General features: G+C 34.4%; 1 protein-coding gene across 1 annotated transcript in view; it reads left to right on the top strand.

Moving 5' to 3' along the window:
* Positions 1-836: 836 nt before the first annotated feature.
* LOC132563607 (otolith matrix protein OMM-64-like) overlaps positions 837-13,119 on the top strand; it is a 55,904-nt gene continuing 43,621 nt past the window's right edge. Inside the window, exon 1 of the mRNA XM_060228347.1 lies at positions 837-1,013. Coding sequence (XP_060084330.1) covers positions 837-1,013 — 177 coding nt within the window. The remainder of the gene's footprint in view (positions 1,014-13,119) is intronic.

The raw sequence follows: 13,119 nt of genomic DNA, 5'->3' as shown, positions 1-13,119 counted from the left end.
TTCTATACAACATCGTACCATAAAGGTACGTATTGTATACATATCTTAAAAGATATAAATGAGTTCAGACATTATATTGGCTGAAGCTTTGAGTTTATAGACCCTGTTCACACGTAGATCTATGTGATACTGGAATGTGACAGACACCCCGTGTCCCAGGCGGTATAGTGCCTGTCAACACCTCTTCAGTGCCTAGCGCGTAATTACACGTCTCCAAATAAAGTTATAGTCCTTGCCTCCCTTGGCTCATACAAGTCGCTACAGAATGCTGGATCTAACACAGAATAGGTCTGTTATTGTTTCTTTACGCGTTTTAATTGTATGGAGTTCTGCTATACATGTATACTGTTACTGCACAGATGTTATAAACACAGGTGCAATTTCCTCATTTTAGTTTGCCCATTTTCAATTGTTGTACAGTTCAGCATAAAAATGTTTTTCATTTTATTTAAAAATATGTGATTTTCAACATGACTTTTGAATACAAGTTATACAGCTCCTTTTTCCTTGTGGATAATTGCACTATAGGCCTTCATTTTTAGATTTTGTATAGCAATAAAACTCGTAAGACCGCTGATTCCATTGGACACTTTTGACGAATGTATCCAATCAAAATCTATTTTACAACGTGCGGTTGGGTGAGGTTTTGTTTTGAAATCGTCAAGGCGCTTGTGAAACAACGTATGTTCGCACGTCACACGATGGCATTGCCTCATGTTCATTATGCCACGAGAAACAATATAAAACTTCTTACATACCGTCATACTTCACTAGACAGAATCAATATGGTGTGAAATATTACAAACGCATGTCAAGCGCGACAAGGGTAGAGGTCAATGGTCAACATGGCCGACCTGTCTTCCGATGAAGGCAGACAGGTGCACAAGGACATCGGCTCAGGTGAAAAACGTAAGACTGGCGAGGTATTCACAGTTGACTTTGGCGATATGAAATCAAAAGAAGGAAAGAAGAACTTGCAAGAATCATTTATCAAATTTAAGAAGCAGCGGCAGGTACGTAGGCACATTTTCTCGCATACACGCATGTAAATACAGACGATCGATATCGAAATGAGAATATAGGATTTCATTGCTCCCGTAACACACACATTCTTAACACCAAATCTTAACACATGTGTACCGGCATGACAGTGCATATTTAACCATGGTAGTGAGACTAGGTACAAAGCTGCTGTTCCTTTCATTTGATAAATATTTCAAGTGTTTTTGCTTCAGCGTGCAACTACGTAAACTCTGCTGAATATTTCAATATTTCACTCTTTATCTGAAGGTAGTAACGTTTTACAGTTGAAATTACAAAAAAACTGATACTGATATAGGTTTATTCAAAATTGATTATAATGAAAGTCAACTGATAAGTATTCTTTACAACTAATGATAATTGACATGCTTAAAAATTATATGTATACTGCAGTACAAACACGTAAATTATGATTGATGACAGAAATTCCTGGCTTATTAGTCATTGAAAAATAGGATCGTTGATTAGAAACAAACAAATTTACAGTAATTTACTTATGTTTTTTTTTAAAATAAAGACTAAAGGTCAATGAATGATGAAGTACAGAATTATTTTACTTCTTAAATTTTTCATGAAGAATCAGGCATTGTCTCACTACAAGCTTAAGTATACAAGATTGTTTAATAAAAATGATATTTAGTTATCCATCTGTAATGATTATCACTGATTAGACCAAACCTTACAGATGTAGATGGAGTCACATACAGATAATCAGACAGAAATTACACAACCAACATTTGTATCCTCAAGAGGTAAATTCATTAAAATGCGAAAAGATTGCTTTATTTGATAAGGTAATCTAGTCAAAACTTTGTGTGACATATTGCTTTATTTTTAGAACTTATCTTTTATTTATGTTGATTGGTAATGACTAGACATGTCATGTGGTCAGCAATGAATTGTATGACAGTCCTCTATTGACTGTAGTAATTGATTGAATTAGATATAAACTGACCATTAAGCCAGTTTTACCGGAGTCCCAATGTATTGAATAGTTGATAACCATCTGCATTGATAAGAGGACACAACTAGTGGTCATCTGGCCATATCATAGTAGTAAACAGCAATCTACATCTGATCAAGTGTCAGTCTGGTCACTGACCGCTGCCATCACCTAAACACAAAATGGCTGATCAATATCTCTTAAAGGGACTTACAACTACAATCATTTGGCAAACCTATCAAATTCTAAGCTACTAATGACAGGAGTACAGTAGTTTGAAATTTACCTAATAATGCCACAAAAACCATAGACATATGTATACAAGTCTAAATATTCATATTTTTTCTAGAAAAAAAACTCTGAAGGAATCAAACCAGATCAAAAGGAATTCACTGCAATAATTGCCTTTTACAGTAATGTAATGTCAGTTGTGGATGACAACAACCAAATGAACTTTTCTTACTGGTGTGCCCTGAACTGCATGGATGATTGAGAGATATGAACAAATCATGACACTTGATTGACTACCCATTTCTAGATATTCAGTTTTCTTCACCAGCAATTGCCATTTCAATCTTTTGGCTATTAATGTAAAATCAAATCAACTCTGTGTCTCCCCCAAAAAAACCCAGGAGAACAAGGTGGATGCCATAAACCTTATAAAAGGATTTCTTTTTAGTTCCTTTAGAGTGATTTTGGCAGTTCAGATATATTTGAATCTCTGATACATGCTTACTTGCGGACTTGTGCACAATTGAGAATAAAAAAAATATCTGCAAGTGATGGGAATTTTTTGAGTGATGTTATGTCTGAACTCAACTGAAAAAAACACCAGATCTATTGAAAATTATTGGAAAACAAAACGAAAATACATGCTATATAAATATAATGTCTCCCAATGTAAAAAGTATTTTCACTCCCTACTCCTTTAATTTTATATAAATGTATATGTCTTGATTAAATTGGAGTGAATTTGATAAGTAGGATGATGTAGAAAGTATAATCAGAATATCTATATAAAAGAGTTACATGGCAGATATAAAACCTAGATGAATTATTCCATAAAAGTTGCCTCTGCACTTACTAGTAGTATTCCTGATCTATTTGCTATCTCCTGGAGCTAATAACATGGCAGCATTTCTTTCTTACTGATTCTAATTGAATGAAATCTGGCTTGCATGTCACATAAATACTGATCTTAATGTAAACCGATCGGTATCCTGAAGACAGAACAATCTACATTGATTTTCTTTTTTATCATTTTACCTGACCTAAAAGATTTTTTATTTCAGAAGGTCAACTTCATATTAAATAAATTGATAAAAAGCAAAAATCTATGAGACATTATCTATAAGATAAGGTGAAAATCGATATTCAGATTTCTCAACCAAGAAAATTGAAGTCTTGGAGACAAATGGCATGAAGTCTTGATGGTCTTGTATTAACACTGAACATCCATTATGGTATGCTTTCAGGTTATGACCTAGTCCATTAACCCTGTATGTACTGAGATGTAATGATGATCCATCGATCGCAAAGAAATCACTCAATTTAATGAAAAGTCATATTTCATGCTCTTACATTGCCTAAATATCCGTATTAATGAGATCGTCGCAAGGGGCTTTTGTCTGTTTATACCGTTGCTAAGGTTACCAGAAATATTCCTGACAGTGAAGGTATTGCTGGTCCAGTATCTGTTCATCTCGTTTCCAAGTGACAGGATCACAGCTCGTTTTATTGAACCTTACTTTGCTGAACTTGAAGTGCACAGGAGTTGCAGAACACTGGACATTGTACATGATACCTGTATGCCAGACCGTGAGGAAAACAGGTACTTTGTTTGTGTTGGGAATACTGTGTGTTTACCTTGTATGTGTGGTGGATAAAGTTTCCAATGTGACTGTATTACTGTGTATTAATTTACTATCATTTACAGTACAGAACTTTGATAATGCACTTTAGGTAATAATCACTTTAAAAATGGCGACTCAAGGTTTATATGTCAAAAAAGTTATGGATTTATATGTTACCTTATCTGGTATTTAAAAAAAATCTGAGTGTCTGCCTTAGAAGAAAAAATTAATTTAAAGCTTCAGTCTGAGAAATTAATATTGTGTATGACCTATAAATAATGAAGTAGAAAAATCTAAAAGAAAATTAAAACGATTTAAGATAGATATGTATTTTTGAGTAATGTAGAATTGATCTTAAGCTTATCACTATTCAAAAGTGTGTACAGGTTTAAGAGTCACATGTACTTGAAATTTAATATGATAGTTTAATAATTTTCTTTTATTAAACTGGACTTCTAGCTATAAAGAATGTGATTTGGCAAAAGTTTTGCCTGTTTTTCTGAAGGAATATTTTTTCTTGATTTGACACCATATCTCTGAAAAGATGTCAAATAACCCTGTTTTACTGGGATTAACATTCTAATGAGTTTTGTGATGTTTCTGTGGGTAGTGAGTAGTTGTTGATTGTTATGGAGACATATCTTGACTCACACAGGTTGAGGGTAGACTTCTTTTATAGCTATTTGATGCCTGCACGTACACACAGTTTGATAGTAGACTTCTCTCATAGCTGAATTGATTCCTGCAAACACACACAGGTTGAGGGTAGACTTCTTTTATAGCTAAATTGATGCCTGTTTGTACATACAGGTTGAGGGTAGACTTCTTTTATAGTTAATTGATGCCTGCACGTACACACAGGTTGATAGTAGACTTCTCTCATAGCTGAATTGATTCCTGCAAACACACACAGGTTGAGGGTAGACTTCTTTTATAGCTAAATTGATGCCTGTTTGTACATACAGGTTGAGGGTAGACTTCTTTTATAGCTAATTGATTCCTGCAAACACACACAGGTTGATAGTAGACTTCTCTCATAGCTGAATTGATGCCTGTTTGTACATACAGGTTGAGGGTAGACTTCTTTTATAGCTAATTGATTCCTGCAAACACACACAGGTTGATAGTAGACTTCTCTCATAGCTGAATTGATGCCTGTTTGTACATACAGGTTGAGGGTAGACTTCTTTTATAGCTAATTGATTCCTGCAAACACACACAGGTTGATAGTAGACTTCTCTCATAGGTTTGGTTTTGCTCTTAATTTTACTTGGAGTTAAAATGTATATGAACTCAAATCAGCTGGAGTAAAAACAGAATCTCTTCTTGATATTTTTATTTCTTTCTGTTTGTTTTGTTTTTGATTTTTATCGCCATCAAACAGTTAGAAGAATTTTATCAAGATAACATTTGATACAATTACATGTTTTGAATTGTTAAATCAAATGTAAAAACCACATACATTGTAAACAATGTGAATTTTATATCTATAACAAGGACAGCTTTGCTCTCACCAATTGGAACACTATCTATAGGTGAGACATTTATCATGATTTCGAGACTTGACACTTAGACATTGATGGAAAACAGGGCATGATGATTGAGCACATTCTTCATTTAAACTAAACAGGTCATAGGTCAGACTGACAGAAAAAGGCAAAACCTTAAGAATAGGAACATCTGTTATATATTTTACACTCTAAGAAATAGTTATATTACTATAGTGTTCAGTACTTATATATCATTGTAAATATATAACAAGATTTTTTTCATACACAGAACTTTTACTTTAAAAAAAATGTTTTTACAAAAGTCTGATGTTGAATTGTTTCCCTTACTTTTTAGAAACTTGTATTTATCATATTTAATGTACATGTATATGTATGTATTGAGGTCAGTGGAAGTATGGTCTTGCAGTCACAGTGTTTTTCCTCACAAATAATACTGTCTATATTGTTCTTTGTAAAACAGATACCACAAAATAAAAACGTTCCTTGTTCTTTTTCTGATTTTGTAAAGCACTATAACTTATAATTGGGAATTTGGGACACATGTTTTTTCCTGTAACTTGCCTCATTTGACATCAGACTAGCTACACAGTTATACAGCTGTAACACTAATATCAATGACATCTTTGTTAAAGGGAGCTCGAAGTCTCATTTTGTGATCGAGTTGAAAATCATCATGCAAACATCTCGCGTACCTTAAACATGTTTGTTTCCATTGATTTTTTTCACATCACATGACCAGCATTTATTCTGATGTATAGAACTTCTTCAACATTTTCCTGTGTTTAGTTGTCATGCGGTCTGTGTATGATTTGGAATTTATGACCCGTGGTGTGAGTGTAGAAAACATAGAGTACCATGGTGCTACTTTGTGTAAATAATGTGATAGCACCTATGTTTAAATAAACACTGAAGCCTTCTCAGAACCTAAAGCTTAGATTTCATGTATGAAAGAATGCAGTGTTGTTAATCATGATTTATTGAAATAAATCAGGAGGAGTAACCTAGCAACCTTCCTAATATTTTAGTTTAATAACATTTGTCTATGATGAGAAGGCAACAACAATTTTCTGCCAGTCATCGTCTATAACCATTATTCAAAATCTGGCCATGCTTCCTGGAGATCAGAAATTTGCACCCCTGGAATAGAGTTTAAATCTTATATCTATCTCAAATTCTTCTGTCTGCAGCATCATTGTTGGTTTCAGATGTAAGTAGAAGAATTCGTTCACCACTGAATTGTAATAAAAACTCATATGATTCTAACCCTAGTGGACTCTATGTTCTCTGTATTCCTGGTATATTGTTGACGCATCTTTGGTCAGGTGACTGAAAATTACCACAAGGAGGGAAGTGGGAAGGGGCAGGTATATATAGGTACACAAAGACTTAAGCACCTGTTACATATGTGTACAAGATTTATTGACACTGTTGGCTTGGACACTGCAAACAAAGTGACTGATACTAGCCTCTTGACCAATGGCCAGAACATGCAATGATCCAACTGATTGGAGAGGGTTTATCCCCAAGATCAATATTGGTTTGTTTGTGGTAGGGACTTGGGGCTAACTAGGATGTCATTGGCCACATAATTATGGTGTCTGCTGTTTGCAGAGTGTTGTTTGTTTTACCTGTATAGCCAAGTTAACAAGGTATGGTGGGAGGATATTTACAGATGCTGTCATTGTACTATGTGGACAATGTCGACAGGACCCTGTAGTTTCATACTTTGGGTTTCCTGTTAGAGTAGGACATCTTGAAGCAGGTTTTGATGCCTTGTCATCCATGGAAGCTAAGGTCTGCCCATATTGTTTCACACAGGTGAGGATGTTTTGAGGGCTATCAGTGGTGTAGTGCTTAATGAACCCATTGACTTAGTGTTGTTTTTTCGTAATCCTTAGGTTGAATTGTTCTTGCATATACATGCAATTTAATTAGAACACTGTGTAGTGAGATTTAGTGGTCTGTGTTTCATAGTGAGTTGCAATGCTCTGTAATTTACATGGTAAGCTTCACTATGTTATTTCTAAGTAATATTTCAGTGGTTTGTATACTTTTAAAATTCTGTAATTTACATGATGAGTTTCATTCATCTGTGCTTTACATGGTGAGTTTCATTCATCTGTGCTTTACATGGTGAGTTTCAGTATCTATACTGTACATGGTGAGTTTCAGTATCTATACTGTACATGTTGAGTTTCAGTATCTATACTGTACATAGAAAACTTCAGGGATTTGGTGAACTTCAGTGTGGTCCAAATATAATTAGATTGATATGAAGTTTCACAATATACTGTAAGAAGCCTTTATACAGAAATGTGTTGTTTATATTATATATATTTGTTAAGCAAGTGACTGCTTTAGCCTTAGTCTTACTTCTTGAAAGATTGAGCATATTGAACTCTTTAATTACAAACATTATTTGGACATGAAGTAAGAGAACATGCATGTGAACTTTTTGAAGCTTGTTGCTTATGCTGTGGTATGTGAAATTTGATTTCATTGCATAATTAATAGTCAATGATAAATGTAACTATTCCTTATTATGTTGTGTTCAGTTATGATGTGGTTTAAAACGGATTAAAATTTGGTGTAGAATTCAAGTGTTGATATTCATCTCCGATATCTAAATTTTGACTGAAATATTGACATGTTTCATTTTACAGTAATATCATGAAATAGGCGGGAAATAATGCTCTATCTCTCAAGTCTAGCATTCTGGCTGAGTGCTTCACAATGATTTTGTTGAAAGACATCAGAAAATATTAAAATGTCTGCCACCCTTAGTGGGGTCCCTCATGTATCCTACAGGGACAGTGCTAGCATCTTAATGGGTTTTTTGAGATATACTTTAAAATCCTGTTCACGCATGAGGAGACTCAATTTACACCTGTACTTAATCAGTGGAGCATGATATAGAAGAAGCTAATATTAGGACATGAAAGGCGTAAATGTACTCCAGTCAAGAAATATAGCTTTAGTTTAACAAATTCACTCTTGCGTGGTGAAGAAATTCTTATCATTTTTCAAATGAAATATGGTTTTTGATATATTTTTAAAAATCTATTTAATGATCTGCAATTTTCAATGGCAGGTATATTCTTAAAAACCAATTAGGTATTTCAGCTTTTATAAGAGCAAGAACTTCATGAAAAAAAAAACATTCATGCAAAACTTTGTACTTATCCACTTTCAGTTGACTGATCTAGTATCCAGATTGGTGTTTGTAAAATGTACATGTCACCACACACTTGTGCTGTTCTGGGTACTTACCAAGTTTAAAACACATGCATGAATTTCGATGTTTTCTTGCATGATTGACATGCATGTTTTTTTACTGGATGTAAGTACACCTGTATGTGTGTAAGTCACCATGTCGACGTCTTGACAGACAGGGCTGAGGTGAAACATTAACAGTACTGATATGTTTTTTATCAATAAAATAATCCGACGATTATTATACCTGAAGTACAAAAGTCTTTGCCAGGTATTATATGTACCTGTGACAAAAACACTTTTATGTTTCCAAATATCAATAGACAACTTCCAATGTGAAACTTATGGCCATACAATTTTAATGTGTGTGTTCACGATATTGGGTAGTTCTTTTTTAAGAGATTTTCAATACATTGATTTTTACCCCCACAAAGATTGCTGTGTTTGAGTCTCAATGACAGTATAGTCATTGTCCTCATTCATGTGGAATATCTTTTTAATTTACTGATAGGTTTCCATCGGTATAGATTGTCTTTCTCTGATACTGAGCATTGAACAGGGTCACAGGTCTCCAACCCCAGGCAGATCATACAATGACAAACGGCTTGACAGGGAGAACATTATAAAGAATTCTCTGGAAGTATTGTGTGAGTTTAGGCAGCAGGGACTGCACATGTGGTTATTAGTTTTTGAAATTGAAGATAGAAATTATATCATTGAAGTAATTTTATTTTCAATTTTGTGATGTATCATGCACATTTAACCCCACATGTATCATAATTTCTTTTTTTAACAGATTTATTTGGGTTAACTTTTTTCAAAAATTGTTTGAACAGAAAGAATTTTCCTGGACCTTTTCAGCTTGTAAATGTTTAATTGGAGTTTTGGAGGAAATGTTGGTTCCATTGTGCTATCTGTCATTATTAGAGCTGGACAACAACCTGGGGTCTTTGTCCCCAGGTACAAACATACCGTATATAGATAAATATTGACAGAGTGTTTGGCTCATGGTGTATATGGTACTATGGAATAAGTTGTGTGTTGACATTAGTCAGTCTTTGTTCGGAGATCAGAGTGGACATTGTTCTGAGGATTAAGGCTGATGACATGGCTACTCTGACAAATCATGATTCTGTAACAAAGTCAGCCATTGTATGCCCAGTTGAAAACAGGCTACTTAAAAACTTGACACACATTATCATTACATTCAAAACTAATTCAGTCTCAAAGTCAAAATAATTTCATTGATAGTTTTATGGGCGGTATTTTATTATCAATTATTTGTATAAATATCATTTGTAACTGCATGCTTATCAATATGTATATTTTTGACAGCTTAGCAGTTTGCAATGATTTGGAATATTTAAAAAAACAACCTATACACTGAAGTGTCCTAAAATTGCATTTTTATTGTCATAAATTGTGGACCAGTGTGAATTAAGCAACATATCACTCTAAGCCCATGAAAATTATGTTTAAAGTGTAATATAGTTTTTTTTTTGTTTTTTTTTAGTAATATTTGAATGAACCTTTAGTGTACTCAGCTTAGATTAGTTTCTTACTTACAAGAATTACCTGGCAATGTTTATTTTCAGATATGCTTATCATAAACTGGTCAATTTACTGAGTAAATTACCACAATTATAGAAAAAAAATCTTGCTGCCTTCTCCTTTGTCATGTATTCAAGACATTTGGTATAGTCTAAAGTCTTCTCAAAGTCTAACACAACAGAATATCTCCATAGTGTGAAATAGACATGAAATATCAGGATTCTGTACGTGATCAGTAAACATTATCTGATAGTTATGGAGTATTAGATCATCAAATTGTACATCTGTTATCTAGTTAATCACATACATGTCACTGCTAGTTTAACTGATCAAAAGCTGTCCCTGTCTTTTCATGAAGCCAGTAATGGCTTGTCACTGCCATAACATGTCTATGTATGTTTATATTGTTATAAATGTAGATTTTTCTTGGAAAAGAGGAACCCATTTTGTTCATGTAAACAATGAAAATATGTTCTGTTTTTTAAGTAAAAGTTCATGAGTTGTTAATGTTCAACATAAATGGAAAAGTTTACTGTTAATATTTTTTTCCTGATGCGACATTTGTTTTCATATTTCCCACACTCATTTCTAATTATGTAAATATATATTTATGGCAATGATTTCCATTGTATGTAAAAGAAAAAGACATTTTTATAAGAATGAATGCTGTGTCAATATTAAACATTGAAACGACTGAAATGTACACTTGTACTGTTTTGACTCTGTAACATTTCATTCCTTTTTTTGTAAAATGACATTTTAACTGTGTATGTGTGAAGTTTCATCACTTACAGGGGAAATTATCATATAATCTACAATTTTCACCTGCCTAGCTCTTTCTACATAGGGACAGGCAATTATATCCATATTAGGAAGTAAAATCTGTCCCTGTAGAATCAGTTATACACAAAAGTTGTTAAGGCTGACTAATTTATGAGAAGGGAAAAAAACAAGCTTAAAAGAAATTATGAGATCATGTCTTGTGGGATACCATAAAAAAAATCACTAGATATGTCATTGCCTTTTGGAGTTGTCTGAAGCTTATCAGTGAAATGTTGATAGCCTTTACCTCAATGGTTTGTGTGTGTGAAGGTGATTTTTCTTTGAGGTGTGTCGTTAACAGGGACGAGATGTTTGTAATTTAAACATTGTGAAATTGGCATCAAGCTGTTGCCTTGATAGCCTACACAGTACATTGACAAGGGCCGACTCTGCCCTCTGTCGTGTGCTCATCAGGCAGGTTTTATATTGACGTATGTGAGACATTTAAACTGGTGACACCATCGTCGCACACACACGACCACGCTACAGTCGTTAACTGTGGACGATACGGTGTTGGTTACACATCCTCTGATTTACATTTCAAAATGGGTGTGGCCTCCCAAACACAATGCCAATATACAATGTATGACTGATTGCCGCAGGTTTTTTGTGCCTGTAGTATATTTATATGTTAAGCCAGTCTCGATCTCGATACCATCCCAGACGTCACTGAGGGCAGGAATTTCCATATTGTGTGTGCTATTTACTAAAAGATATGGAGAGATCTGTAAGGAGCTTGAAAGAGCCCTAGAAGGCAGGCTATTTGGGGTTAGTTTGATTTGATCATTTGGTTCACAGCTTCCCACAGGGGAATCAGATAAATTGTGATGAAAAGAATGTGAGTGGAATGTACCTGTGTTTTAATTTCGTTTGGAGCTGTATGTGTAATCAGTTCGTGGTGGCACTCTGTGGAGTAGGGATACAGTGGGCTGGACAGCTGTCACTGAAGAGAAAGTGTGGCGGTTGTTTGGGAGTTGTGGTCAGTTGTCTGCATGATGCTTGGTGGACAATGGAGCTTGCCCATTGATAACACAGGTAGATTTTTTTGGTAATGTGTGTAACAAAGCATTTTTGGCAGACCAGAAATTTATGTGTTGAATCAAATTTGTGTACTTTTTGTGGTTTTTTTTATCTGTTGTTATCATTCTATAGATATAAATGAGTAGTTGTCATATATTTAGTCTCTTAGCAGTTTGTATACTTGTTGAAAAGTGGATCTAAAATGTTTATTCTTTTGTGGATTAAGTAAGATTTTTACATACACTTTTAACCAGTTGTATATCCACTAGCTAGTTGTTTATCTACTCACTAGTGGACAATTTTTCCACTATAGGTATTACCTTAGTTAATCTTACTCATCAAAGTGTTCAGGATTTCTTTCTCCCATTGGCAGTGAATGGTTTCACTTTCAGTTTCTACATACATGGCTAATACTTCATTTCTCTGGCACTTTGGCCTGAAGATTGTGGGGTCAATTGTAATTAAGTAGAGCCAGTACTAATACAGGTAAGCTTACCAGATTTGTCTGTTTATTACTACCACTCAGGCTTGTCAATGATTGGCTGTGACTTATTCAGCATTATTCAGTTTCGCGACAAAAAGTATCATCTCCTTTCAGATTTCTATTGGTTCAGTATGTAGGGTGTATACGTATATTAGGGTGTAGTTTGTGTGATCATTATTAAAGAACTTGATATGAAATATGTCACTTGAGGAAAGAAATGAGACAGGCACGATAAGTCTATAATATATTGCAGGACATAGAATTATGGACTGAGATAAAGACAGTTCCTCAGAACCTTTGTGTGTCTTCATCCACTCAAACTTTGACTATCATTGGTAATTGAGTCAGAATTATTTACCCAGATATCACAAGAAATTTGTAGTACATTCAGGTTTTGCTGAAAGGTTGATGAGGCGTGCAGTAGCTGAAAAGACGCTGACCTCTTTTGCCCTAGGCGGGAGGCTTATACTTTTGTACACATGGTGATAGCCTGATCGAAGTTACGGCTGTTACTTTCCCGTCTTGTATGCAAGTTGTTATGCATGACTAAAATTTCCTACAAATCAAATGAAAGTTGTCCTGTGTAAATGATCCAATGCTAGACTTGTGATCTGAGCCAACAGATGCTGTAAATGGCGGACATTTTATCACAGGATTTCTGGTAGGGGACAACCTTCTACT

Source organism: Ylistrum balloti, unplaced genomic scaffold, assembly GCF_031769215.1.
Source record: "Ylistrum balloti isolate Yb309-2 unplaced genomic scaffold, AGI_CSIRO_Ybal_v1 Utg371794, whole genome shotgun sequence".
In the NCBI taxonomy this organism is placed as follows: domain Eukaryota; kingdom Metazoa; phylum Mollusca; class Bivalvia; order Pectinida; family Pectinidae; genus Ylistrum; species Ylistrum balloti.
Note: the sequence above shows the minus strand (reverse complement) of the source record. Positions and strands in the feature narration are given on the sequence as shown.